This window comes from Macrobrachium rosenbergii, chromosome 41 (genome assembly GCF_040412425.1).
Source record: "Macrobrachium rosenbergii isolate ZJJX-2024 chromosome 41, ASM4041242v1, whole genome shotgun sequence".
In the NCBI taxonomy this organism is placed as follows: Eukaryota; Metazoa; Arthropoda; class Malacostraca; order Decapoda; family Palaemonidae; genus Macrobrachium; species Macrobrachium rosenbergii.
This window is the reverse complement of record NC_089781.1, coordinates 12,534,735-12,549,388: the sequence shown is the minus strand read 5'-3', so window position 1 is coordinate 12,549,388 and position 14,654 is coordinate 12,534,735. Positions and strand designations below refer to the sequence as shown.

At 36.2% G+C, this 14,654-nt stretch overlaps 1 protein-coding gene across 1 annotated transcript in view; it reads right to left on the bottom strand.

Moving 5' to 3' along the window:
- Positions 1 to 5,020: 5,020 nt before the first annotated feature.
- Positions 5,021 to 14,654, bottom strand: part of LOC136826651 (glutamate receptor ionotropic, kainate 2-like) — a 36,305-nt gene continuing 26,671 nt past the window's right edge. Inside the window, exons 6-10 of the mRNA XM_067084000.1 lie at positions 10,537 to 10,751; positions 9,122 to 9,277; positions 7,992 to 8,098; positions 7,517 to 7,680; positions 5,021 to 5,233 (exon numbers count right to left, since the gene is read on the bottom strand). Of these exons, the coding sequence (XP_066940101.1) occupies positions 5,163 to 5,233; positions 7,517 to 7,680; positions 7,992 to 8,098; positions 9,122 to 9,277; positions 10,537 to 10,751 (713 nt within the window). The 3' untranslated portion in view covers positions 5,021 to 5,162. The remainder of the gene's footprint in view (positions 5,234 to 7,516; positions 7,681 to 7,991; positions 8,099 to 9,121; positions 9,278 to 10,536; positions 10,752 to 14,654) is intronic.

The following is a 14,654-nucleotide window of genomic DNA, read 5'->3' as shown; positions in this document are numbered from 1 at the left end:
GTTCATACAAGGAGAAACAACGAACTGAAAGTTTTGAGACCGATCTAGGCCGAAGTGCCCCAAGAGAAATCTTCTATTTCAACTGATGCTGTTGATTCAGAGTTAATCTTTGAAGGTCGATCATGGAGTGATTGTGTAAAAGGATGACTTCGTTGTTAAGAGAAATGAATTATTACTGGTTCCATTATGTTTAAGGAGCCATCATAGACTGCTCCCCGTAGGGGGGGTTAGTGCCGTCAGTGCACCTCACGGAGTGCACTGTAGGCATTACTAAAGGTTCTTTGGAGCTTCCCTTCGGCCACTAGCTGCAACTCCTTTCATTCCTTTTACTGTACTTCCATTCATATTATCTTTCTTCCATCTTCCTATCCACCCTCTCCTAACAATTATTTCATTGTGCAGCTTCGAGGTTTTTCTCCCGTTACACCTTTTAGACATTCCTACTCTCAATTTCCTTTCCAGCGCTGAATGACCTAAAAGGTCTCAGTGCTTGGCCATTGGTCTAAACTCTATTCCATTCCATCCCATTCCATCATAGACTGCTCAAAGAGATATAAAGCTTTAGAAGCTTCTCCTAAAGGAATGAGAAACCATTGGATATAACCAGCCAGCAAAAGAATAATAACTGTCTTATTTATGAAGGTATGGAAACAAACAAGTGGAGAATCGACTCCGAGTTTTCACTTTTTTTTTGTAATCGATTTGTGATTTGATGAATTAGTTCAATTTGATCTTTGCAGCGTCTAGTATGCGATAGCTGAGCCTTTAATTAGTGTAATTTCCTTTCTTAATTTCTTCATTAATTTCTTTCCCCGTAGGGGGGTAGTGCCATCAGTGCACCTCACGCGGTGCACTGTAGGCATTATTTACGGTTCTTTGCAGCGTCCCTTCGGCTCCTAGCTGCAACCCTTTTCATTCCTTTTACTGTACATCCGTTCATATTCTCTTTCTTCCATCTTACTTTCCACCCTTTCCTAACAACTGTTACGCAGTGCAACTGCGAGGTTTACCTCCTGTTACACCTTTCAAACCTCCATTCCTCTCACTTTTCCTTTCAGTGCTGAATGACCTCATAGGTCCCAGCGCTTGGCCTTTGGTCTAAGTCTTATATTCTTATCTTATCTCTCATTAATGTCTTCTGATTATCCTTTGGTAACCTTTTACTTCAGTTTTCCCCTTCCAAGGATTACTGTAGTGGTTTTGTATTCATTTTATCTGCCAATTAATCCTTTCTTTTCTTACTCTTACAAACTAAATTGATACGTGCCGAGTAGAAAAAAGGAAAGTGTAAGATCATAAATTGTTATGTAACTTTAAATGTGAATTTTTCTGTAATGTGAATGACTATAGTAAGTCCAAAAAACAACCCTCTGAATTATAAAATAATAATAGCCCTTTTATGTGGTAAGGTTAACATTGTGATAGAGCTTCTGTTGAAAGATATAATTTATATACCATAAGGTAGAATTCAAAACTTAGCACAGAATGTAAAATAGATGGTAGACCAAAAACTACAACTGCAAACAATATTTTGTACTCAAGAAAGAAAAAAAGGGGAAGGCATCATCAAATTTATTCCTCTCGGCAGAATATCAGCATATTGCTGAGATAACCTCCGTTCTTTACAAAGTGGTTCATTATTCTTGAGAGCACGTGACGCAAATTACTTCATTTTCTTAAAAGAAGACCATTCTATATTAAAAACGAAAAGTGATTTACAAGCACAGCATATTTCCACTTTTCTTGCTTGTGTATTTTCTGTGCCGATGACCATTCCCTTTGCAACGAAAGTTCACGATCATGAATAACTAAACAAAGAGCATTTCACTCGTTTCAACTACCCATTATGTGAATGCGTTTCCTGTATCATTCCGTACGGCATACCCTCTAATGGCATATTCTGTTCCCTTAATTGCTTGCGTATTAGTAATGAGATATGATATCATCCGATGACTCACTGTATGTCTCCCCATGACGACACAACCCTTCCCCTACCTACATCAGGTCCCTAACAGACACCTCCCCCCCCCCCAACAACACCAACCCTTCCTCATGCTTCCAACACCAAGCCTGTACTTGTGAACACTGAAAATAATACAACAGTATTACGCTATCAGAAGCATTGACTCATGTTTTTATTTCAGTCACTTAATGCCTTAGTCTATGATTCACGCGTATGACTTAGGTCAGTACAAAGCAAAAACTTTTTTTTTTTTTATCTGTAGAATCTGCAGATTGTAAATTGATGGTAATGAGGTAGTGTGACTCTGACAACTAATCTTTTTTTTATTTGATTTCTCAACCTTTCCTCAGAAGTCAGGGCAAGAAGGAGAATCGACATTTTCTTTGTAAACTATTACATGGACAAATAGAATTACTGACGAAAATTAAATAATGCGAAGCCATTTAAACAAGCAGAGGAGATAGATGGTTAAAATAAACCATTTAATCGTCTCTAATTGGTAAACATGACAAATTCAGTCAATAAAAATCAATGGGAGCCATAGACAAGGAAATGCAGCTGGAGTCTTTTACCCTTTGAGCACCTTAACGCGCTTAGGAGCTGCCTTTGGTTAAGGACCAGTGCTGGCATAAAGCCAGCTTAATCTACACCAAATACCGAAGCCGTGTAAGTGAGATAGTGTGCTTAAGAAGATGGACAGATATGAAGAACAAAAGGAAAACAGTGCTCTTATTTGTGTATCTCTGCGCTTTCTGGGGGGTTTCTTCGTCAATGATGTTTGTTGTTTGACACTAGGTAATTTACTTCCAAATTAGTCAATCAATCAATCTATAAGCTTATTACTGTTTATCGTATATTTTAAGGCACCACATGAAGGACGAAATACTAACTGAGAATACTAAAATCCATAAAAATACACATTGTGTATATGTTTGTGTATGTATATATATATATATATATATATATATATATATATATATATATATATATATATATATATATATATATATATATTTATATATGCATAAATCACTCACACATATAATGATAATATATATATGCATATATATACACATATATATAATCCATTTTTGCTGTTGAGGAATATTCCTTCTAAGTATAAAGAAGCTTTCGTTTACCAGAGCTGCAAACTACTTCAGCTGTGTGACTTTTTACAGCTGGGTTGAGCTACCAACTCGGTCATAGAATAATATACTTAACAGACACAATTGTGGATTTTTACTTCGAAAAAAATTAACAGCTTCCTAGTGAATTCTGACGTGACTCTATATATATATACAGTATGTGTATATATATATATATATATATATATATATATATATATATATATATATATATATATATATATATATATATATACACATATGTATATATATATATATGTGTGTGTGTGTGTGTGTATTTATATGGTCAGTTATAATTGTAAAATGTTTAAATAGTTGTTGATCAGCATTAACATTCTGATTTTAAAGTAAAATACGCAAAGCCTTTCACGCGTTTGAACATTACACCTCATGATTTAGAGAACATAGAAATAAAAATCGGTGGTTAAAAAAGATTCATTACACCAACCCACAAACGTATTGTGAACCAGCCTCAAGTACTTAATCTCGAAAACACTGTGTTTACAACATGACGCAATGTAGGCCGACGTCGTAACTGCGTCTCGGAATCTTTCTTGAGGAACAGAGAAAGAAGAAGCTTTATGAAACTGGGCAGGGTACGAAAAGAAAACCGACAAAGATGTAAGGAGGGTCTCACGTATTGGTTTGTTTACCTGTTTTTTTTTTTTTCGCACCCGAGTTTACCTGTTTCTTTCGTCGTTTTTGATATCACTTTTATTGCGCCATCTGCCATCTGCTCTTTTTCTTAATTAGTCTGCTACACGTTTTATATTTGTCAGCGTAATTGTTGGGGTAATTATCTTCATTGACATTAAGGAGTTACTGCTTACATATGAACTTGTTTATTTGGCCAATAGACGTCATATACATGTTACCCCGTAAATGTAATGATGATTTATATATATATATATATATATATATATATATATATATATATATATATATATGTGTATATATATATATATATATATGTGTGTGTGTGTGTGTGTGTGTGTGTGCGTTCCTACGTGTATATTTATTCATATATATTGTTTATATTCAGTAAGTAATTACATGTAAATATTTGTTTTAAAATTCAATATTGTCAAAAGAGCTGGTCGAATCAATCTAAAGCACTATAATAAATTTGATTATTTTTGTATATTCGTCTTCATTATGACTGCAATTCTGCACTTGAAAATGGTTCTGAATTAAAATAAAGTCAGTTATTATTATTATTATTATTATTATTATTATTATTATTATTATTATTATTATATTAATAGTAGTAGTAGTAGTAGTAGTAGTAGTAGTAGTAGTAGTAGTAGTAGTAGTAGTAACAAACAGTACAATCAAGTGGTTAAGAAGTGAAAGCTCTAAACAAAGAAACCCAGTGTAAGTACTGAAGACAATGCTGTAATTGCATTAAATGTGAAGCTGGGAAAAAGAAAAAATTTTAATCTGTATCTATGCACTCATTTCACACACATACACTCGAAACCATATGTGGAGACAGAATTAGAGAGAGAGAGAGAGAGAGAGAGAGAGAGAGAGAGAGAGAGAGAGAGAGAGAGAAACCTTGACACGTAGCCTTCTCTGAATTGTTTTCCATTCTTTGTTCTAATTACATTTCAGGTACGCAATTACATCTCGAACAAACTAATAGGCACGTGGTGATTTTCTTTATTAAACAATGACAGAAGTGACTGTCATCATCGTCTTGACAGGAACTGTGTCCCTGGTTCTTTTGGGCATGAGGATTTAATTGTTGATACCAATACTGTCTGTGGTCATCGTATATGCTAAAAATTCCTTAATTAGTGATTAGGTGTGTTACGGTGATAGGTCATGACCCTGCCCAAAAACTGGTGGTCATGAAGGTATATAGACAAATAGATAGATAAATTAATAGATTTTTTTTTCTCACTAGCATTACTTTCGACTTACGTAAATTCAGTCTGTCACCCTATTATCATCATACTGTACTTCTTGTCATATTTTGGTGTGTCCTCTTTTCGTAGCATCACTTTATTTTCGATGTCCTTCCTTCTGATTACTCACTTCTGGACTCCGCGTCATCGTTTCTCTTCTTTCAGCATTTTTAAAAGAATCTCGAAAACGAACACCCAGGTAGCCAGAATAAGTCCTGAAAATGGAAAATGAACAAACAAATAAATAAGTTTCAAGCTGAATTTACATGCGGGCTTGTAAATACAAACAATAATATATGGTGTTAATTTAGTCCACCTAGAACTGAAAAACAAACTGAAAAAAGAAATAAAAACGGGATACAAATTCTGTATGGCAGTTACGTCCTTCAACGGACCTTTTGAAAGGCGGTTCGTGCATCCTTGAAGTACCACACTGCCCTTAAATGGAAAACTGCAGTATCTGCAAAATTTTCGAAATTGAGATATGCCACCTATTGGGCTCGTGAAACACTAATACGAAAGTTACTGCAGTTTCAGAATGATTCTTCAATGCTTTCCACGAGTATTTAGGAGGTACCATTTGCAGCATCTGCAAAATCAGTAGAAAGGCAAGCGAGAGTCCACCATTTTTCTCAGTTTTGTATTTTTGCAGATACTGCAGTCTTCCATTTTAGGGCAGCATACATGCCTACAGAAATACACATACGATACAGTTTAACTAATCTCCATGAAAATATCACCATGTTTCCTAATCATAAACGAAATAACTAATATTTTGGAAGCCATGATGGATCTCTGTCGAGACCCATGCTTCAGAGTCCATCTAATAGACGAACGTCAGGATACCGGACAGGCAAGAAATTCAGTACCCAGTAAGGGACTGGAGCCCCTAATGTCCCTCACGTGGTGCACAGTAGGCCTTAATATAGGCTGTTTGCAGCATACCTTCAGTCCCTAGCTGCACCTACTTTTTACGCTTTTACTTTACCTCCATTACCGCTTCCCTTATTCCATCTTGCTGTACAACCACTCATATTTCCTATTTTCACTGGATGACTGAAAGTGCCCAAGTGCTTCGCCTTACAGCCAAAGTTTCATAGATATAGAAATTCAAAATCAGCTGATAGGACAACATTCGCCAGCAACATGTTAAACAAAGATACGAACATTTGGTAATTACCCAATGCTTACCGTCTCCATAAATGGCAATAATTTGGAAGAACGCCTTTCAGAGCTTAAGTAATAGGCAACTAAATTTAGCAACGCGCCGAGAATTAACTAATGACAAGGTAAGTACGCCATGAGTTATACAAGTTACTCACTGACATGCTTACCACTCTTTAGTTGTCCAGCACTATCTTGCTGCTAAAGGTGGCTCTACGTAGATGGGGAATGAACGATCATGGCAACCATCGGCTTTTGTGGATCTTGCTTGGGCATGAGCGGCAAATGCCTCTTTGTCATGAACGTTGTTTTGGAGGAGGAACAGCAAAAACTTTTCGATCTTACCAAGTCGACCAAGTTCTTTGCACACCTTGACCAGAAGTTGGTCCATCTGAGTTGAATTGAATTGAATATAGAATTTAGGCCAAAGGCCAAGCGCTGGGGACTATGAGGCCATTCAGCGCTGAAATGGAAATTGACAGTAAAAGGTCTGAAAGGTGTAACAGGAGGAAAACCTCGTAGTTGCTCTATGAATCAATTGTCAGGAGAGGGTGGAGAGTAAGATAGAAGAAAGAGAATATGAAAGGAGGTACAGCAAAAGGAACAAAAGGGGTTGCAGCTAGGGGCCGAAGGCACGCTGCAAAGAACCTTAAGTAATGCCTACAGTGCACCACATGAGGTGCACTGACGGCACTACCCCTCTACGGGATTGGTCCGTCTGTAATAGTGTTTGGAGCCATTCGTTCGCGCCATATGGGATCCTGTATCCAAGGCAACAGAGCCGTCCCAAAATCTGCCTGCAAAGGCCACGTACGCCTGAAGTAAGCTTTAAGAATAAAATATCTCTTCTTCTTCTTCTTCCAGTTCCTCACTGGGAGGATGGTTTCCGTTCTCAGCTAGCACTCTGCTGGCCGCGAGTTCGAATCTCCGACGGGCCAATGAGGAATAAGGGGAATTTATTTCTGGTGATAGAAATTCATTTCTCGCTATAATGTGGTTCGGATTCCACAATAAGCTGTAGGTCCCGTTGCTAGGTAACCAATTGGTTCTTAGCCACGTAAAATAAACCTAATCCTTCGGGCCAGGCCTAGGAGAGCTGTTAATCGGCTCAGTGGTCTGGTTAAACTAAGCTATACTTCACTTTTTTCTTCTTCTTCTTCTTCTTCTTCTTATTCTTCTTCTTCTTCTTCTTCTTCTCAACTGAATCCCCAATCAAGGTCGCTGTTTTCAATAAACCTACGCTATCTGTTTAAGTCTTGAACGATCCATTTCATAATTAGTGTTGACAGGTGCTTTAAGAATAGTGAATGACAGTCCTTAACTAACAGACTCACCAGCTCCATACAAGGCAAACACTCCGTAGAAATCCTTGAGAGATAACTGCCTGATGTCGTCACTGGAGATCGTGGCCGAGATGGGACTGAGACACTGCGAGATTTCTTTCAACTCGAACTTCAGCATCTGTTCCAGAATCCCGGATTCGCGCAATCTGCGTATTCTGGAAGAGAAGATTGAGAGGGAGACACTGAGGTCTACTGCAGCAGGAAACCATTTTTTTTTTTTTTTTTTTTTTTTTTTGCTTTCTGGACATTTCTAAAAGTGACGCGAGTTTAAAATCATTACCTTTTCTACATCTTTACGTTACTCATGGAAATGCTACCGAGAGGTGGGAACAATATTCTTTGAATTGTTATTCATATTTTCACTTCAGAGGGGCGATTATTGCTTAAATATGCAGTAAATTTCATCAAGGTATATACAGGAGATATCAAATCCTGTGTGAGAGAGAGAGAGAGAGAAATCACTCACATTTTATCAACTTTTTTCTTCAGGGGCGACCCCTTCGTTATAGCCAAGCCAATGGGGTGCGACTTGAATAGCCTCTCGGTCATCATGTAAGATTGACACTTCCCTGTCTGAAGTAATGGAATTGAAACAACTAACTCCCTGTTTCTTCATATTTTGGTTTTGATTTCACTTGAAAAACATTATATATATATATATATATATATATATATATATATATATATATATATATATATATATATATATATATATATATATATATATATATATATATATATATATATATATATATATATATATATATATATATATATATATATATATATATATATATAATTTTTTAGTGAAATCAAAACCAAAATTGAGAAACTTATAACTATATATATATATATATATATATATATATATATATATATATATATATATATATATATATATATATATATATATAAGCGAATACCACAGGAAAATGACAGGCAGAAGTTCAATACCAAACTCTTTTTTTTTTTTTTTTATTGTGCGCCGAAGATGCGTTTATAAACACGTGAAAGCGCTTGGTACTGAACTTCTACCTGTCATATTCCTGTGGTAATCGCTTATATACTGAAGTCACGTGCATCTACTGTGATTTTTTAGACATATAAATATATATATATATATATATATATATATATATATATTATACATATATACATATGTACTATATATATATGTGTGTGTGTGTGTATGGGTGTGCGTGTGTTTGTGCACTCCATGGTTTCAACACCTATTACGGGAAGCAATATTAGAGATATAGCACACAAATTCATTAAAGTCTTTTAGCTTTCATTGTATTTCTATGGCATTTGTGATTCATTTTTATGATAAAACGTTCATCTTTTAGAATTACGAAGAGAAGAAAATTCTGAGTGCTAATATTCAGTCAAAATTCCTTTTAAAAAAAAAATATATATATATATATATATATATATATATATATATATATATATATATATAAAGGTCCTCACCTCGCCAATTGTGCCAAGTAAAAAAATTGGCTAAATCTTAAATACGCAGCCTTAACCAAATTCTTGTCCGCAATAAAAACCAAAATATTTACATCAATACATAATTCCAAGTTCCGTCGCTCTTACCAAAGAACGCTGATACCGCATTAAATGTAAAAGTGGGATCTTGATTCCGCCGTAGGCAATTTTCCCTGAAGAGACCTGGTCTAGCAGAGTCTGTTCATCCGCCAGAGACCTCAGCTGAGGCTTCAGGCGGCCGATTTTGGTTCCGTTTGCAGAGTTCTGTGGGAAAAACACGGAAAAATAAGCCTTTACTATTATTACAAGTAGTAGTAGTAGTAGAAGAACAGAATAGAACAGAATACTGAAATTAGGCCTACGGCCAAGCGCTGGGACCTATGAGGTCATTCAGCGCTGAAAGGGAAATTGACAGTAAGAAGGTTGGAAAGGTGTAGCAGGAGGAAAACCTCGCAGCTGCACTGAAACAACTGCTAGTAGTGAGTGGAAAGTCAGATTGAAGAAAGAATATGAGCTGAGGTAAAGTAAAAGGAATGAAACAGGTTGCGTCTAGGAGCCGAAGGGACGCTGCAAAGACCCCATGTGAGGTGCACTGACAGCACTACCCTCCTACGGGGAGCAATGGTAGTAACAGCAGCAGCACTAGAAGCGTTAGTATTAGTAGAACATTAGTAATGATGGTGGTAATAGTTAAGGTTAAGGTTTATGAAATTTAGGCTGACAAACCAAGCACTGAGGCACTTTCGGCCATTCAGGGCTTAAAACAGCGATAAAGAGGGAGTTCGAGTGGTTGAACAGCAAAATCAAGAGATCCAGCAACTAAAGCAGTTGAAGTACAAGGATCTAAAGGTGGAACTGAGAGAAACCCCAGTTACAATAAGAACAGTTAGAGAGGTTGGACAGGCAGGCTGGAGACAAGAAGCGAGAATGGGGGTAAAGTAAAAGGATAAAGAGTAGGTGCAGCTTGGGCCAAAGGAACCCTTCAGACATTCTTTAGCATTGCCTACAGTGCACCACGTGAATTCACTGCTGGCACTATCGCCCAGCTGATAGTCCTGTCAGTTATTAACATGAAAAATCCCCGGAGGAGGGTAGTGCCGTCAGTGCACGTCATGTGGTGCACTGTAGGCATTACTTAAGGTTCTTTGTAGCGTGCCTTCAGCCCCTAGCTGCAACCCCTTTCGTTCTTTTACTGGACCTCCTTTCATATTCTCTTTCTTCCATCTTACTTTCCACCCTCTTCTAACAACTGATTCATAGTGCGACTGCGAGGTTTTCCCCCTGTTACACCTTTCAAACCCTCTACTCTCAATTTCCGTTTCAACGGTGAATGACCTCATCACAGGTCCCAGAGCTTGACCTTTGGCCTAAATCCTATATTCAGTTCAATTCAACAGGAAATACATCAGTAGAAAGAAAATATTTCACTAATAAACCATCATTACATCAATGATAATACCATTCATCATCAACTTCAACAATGAAATCAGAATTATTACACGAACGTCTGAAAACTCCCTCACCGAAATTTCCTTGTACAGTGCCGTCCCTTGGAAGACGACGAGGTCGATTTTGCTCTCCACCAGCTGGTCGATGGAGTCGAACGGCAGTCGAACGAGAGGGAGAATCAACATGGCCTTCACGGTCGATCGGTAGACAGTGCCTATGATGAACGTGATAAGGAGCCACACGCCCAGGGCTATCCTTAGCGTCATTCTGGTCGGAAACCACAGAACGGCTGCGAGGGAAGATATGGACGTCTTGTACTGATCAGTGTACAGTAGAATTGTGGATTGTGATTTTATACATATACAGTATATATATATATATATATATATATATATATATATATATATATATATATATATATATATATATATAATACGTATATATACACTGTGTACAGTATATATATATATATATATATATATATATATATATATATATATATATATGTGTGTGTGTGTGTGTGTGTATATGTACTACATACTGTATAATATATACTGTATATATATATATATATATATATATATATATATATATATATATATATATATATATATATATATATATATATATGTGCGTGTGTGTGTGTGTACGTATATATAAATTTTGTATGTATATATATATACATATATATATATATATATTTATAATAATAAAATTTATATTTACATACACATATAAATATACATATATACAGTATATATACAGTATGCATATTTATTTATATATACATATATATATAATACGTCTGTATACACTATGTATGTATATACGTGTGTGTGTATATATGTACTACATACTGTATAATATATAATGTATATATGTATATTTATGTGTACGTATATATAAACTTTGCATATATATATATATATATATATATATATATATATATATATATATATATAATAATATTTATATTTACATACGCATGTGTAAATATACACATATATATATACAGTATACATATATATATATATATATATATATATATATATATATATATATATATATATATATACATATACACACGCACATATGAGGAAGTTATGTGCCCCTACAAAGGAAACGGGGACGCTATGGCCCACAGTCGAAAAAGAACCATACATCGGCACTGCATTGTGAGCATTATCCGTAATCCCATCCTTCTTATTCGCTGTGTGTCACAGTTAGGCAATAGGGAGGTTAGAAGATGTCCTTGTAGCTATTATGATGCATAAAACTGGTGGATAGGACCTGCAGACATCATGCATCTTAGCCTGAGAAGTCCAAAAGATTTCCTAATGTTATGGCATCATGGTGAATATGGGATTATTTCGAATAATGAAAACATTAAATTTGCATTCAACAAATAAATGTTCGTCTGAGCTGTATCAGAATCTTATGTCTCGTGGTTGCGTAATGGTCCAGGCAATAGACCTTGGGATCAAGTTCCACCTGAGACGAATTTCTGTACATATTTTTTCTGGATTTCAAAGTTTTCGGTGTTCATAATAGTTGGAATATAGAGGAGTTTACAGGTTTATTTTCGTCATTGTCATAAAATTTATATATATGTATGTATATATATATATATATATATATACAGTATATATATATATATATATATATATATATATATATATATATATATATATATATATATATATACGTATATATATATAGATAGATAGATAGATAGATAGATAGAAGGATACAGTATATAATATTTATTTATATATATACATATACATATGTATATATATCATATACAGTATATGGATATTTATTTATATAAAAAATATACATATACATATATATATATATATCATATATATATGTGTGTGTGTGTGTGTCTTTGCCAATACAGGTATGGACAGATACATTTACATACAAACGAAAGACTGTTTTCTGCTGTCATATTTGTGTACTGATTCTAACGCAAAATACTAACCTTGCGAGCTTCAACTTTGCTATGGAACAGATATCAACAAATAATCAAAGAAACAGAAGCACTCTTTTATTGAGCAAATGCCTGCCATTTCTTGAAACCCACGACCTTCTCGCGAAGATCAGAAATAAGAAGAAAGACAAAGGAGTGACAAAGGGACGAAGCAGGAACAGAATTCATTCTGGAGAGGAAATTGGGTCAGGCCTCTTTTCCTGATCGGAGGGGATTCCAGCGAGGCTCTTACACAGCTCCGTGAGGAGTGTCGTATCCTCGGAGCAAATAATCTTTAAGGCTCCAGGAAGGAAAATCGATGAGGATCAGCCGTCGTGGTCAAGATCAGTGCACACATGCCACAGATTTGTGTGTATTGGTTCATGAATATATATGAGGGATTTTGAACCAGTGCACTTATATATATATTTTACCGCAAAATCCCTCCGATACATTTTCTATTTTTTCCATCCACACTTTCGTAATCATGTGTATATTTTAACTGCAATTTTAACCTTACATTTCCAGTTTACGTTTTATCGTTACATTTCTAAAATTCTGAAATTGACATTATGATATGTTTTGCAATGATTACAAGTAAATATGACAATTTATTGCTACTTTTGCTTATTTATTTCATTCTTAAATCCTTGCTCTTTTTTAAGGTTATTTTGATTCTTTGTATTTTACGAAGCAGAAACATCACTGATATTGTCCGAAAGACATCCCCCTCTTTTCTTGGCGATAATCCCATTCTTAATATAATCTCTGCCATGAGTCATAAATTATTCTAAGCTTCCAGTATTCCAGATGTGCCCATTTTATATAAAACTCAGCTGCAAGAAATCACCGAGCAAAGGAGGTTATTAACTCCGAGGCCCTGTAGGAGGGTAGTGTCGTCAGTGCACCTCACTGGGTGCACCGTAGGCATTACTAAAGGTTTTTTGCAGAGTCCCCTCGGTCCCTATCTGCAACCCCTTTCATTCCTTTTACTGTACCTCCATTCATATTATCGTTCTTCCATCTTGCTATCCACATTCTCCTAACAATTACTTCATAGTTCAAATGCGAGGTTTTCCTCCGGTTACACCTTTCAAACCTACCTTCTCTCAGTTTCCTTTCCAGCGCTGAATGACCTCATAGGTCCCAGTGCTTGGCCTTTGCCCTGAACTCTATATTCCATTCCATACCATTAGCTCCTAGGCCCAAATTAAGGGCTAATGCCTTGACGCTCTCTTTGCCAAACCATCTTGGTTGACAGGGCTGAGTCCAGAGGTCAATACTATGCCCTTGACACCACTTACCCCTCTTACGGTCCGCCCTTGGTCAAGGGCACGTATTAACAGAAAGGAAGATTAAAAAATGTGTGGAAGGGAGCCTGTTAGCCTGCCCAGGCTAGCTTTCTCATGGTCGACTCATGAGTTCCCTAGACGTCAAGTCCTGACTGATATGTGCATAGGAAACAAAAGACAGTCAAAGAAACCGATGTCAATCAAGGTGGTGAAGCCACAAGTGTTACCGATCTCTGCGAAGCAATTTGCCAGCAGAGTTGGACAAACCGTAATGGAGGACAGATGTCTTCAAGAGGTTGCTGAGTAGCAGATGACAAATCACGGCCTGATTGTGCGGCAAGTCCGTGATTGAGACATCCACAATAACCATACCTGTTTAACAAGTGTGAGGTTATTAAAAGATGTCTCATTACCCAGGTCTTCGGTTGAAAAGTAGATACTTTACCTACTAAGAGATGGAAACGCCTTTTGTGACCTTCAAGAAACGAAGTAACAATCAAGTTTATGAGGTAGGATATTTTTAGTCGTGCTTATGATGCAGTATTAAGCCGAAGTTAATCATCTTTTCTGGACCCCCCACGCCCCCACCCTCACCTCCCACGCCCCCTTTCGTGTTGGTGTATATAAAATACGCCATCCGCAGTGTTCGTGAAGGAACTCAAGTACGAGATATATCTTAAAGTAATTACTGTGCCCTTAAAATCTTTCCAATCCCAGTTCATGTCTTGATGTACAGTGGTACTAAATACCACGCAAATAATAGCACATGAGTTTAAGTGACAAGAAGTTGCTGATGTTTATGGTGGGTTGAACGATCTTCGTCTTGAATACTTATTACCAGTGCTGAGGACTTGGGAGTCCATTATTAGATGCATACATGAAGTAAGTTTTATTCTGAAGAAATATGCAGTGACTATTGAAACAG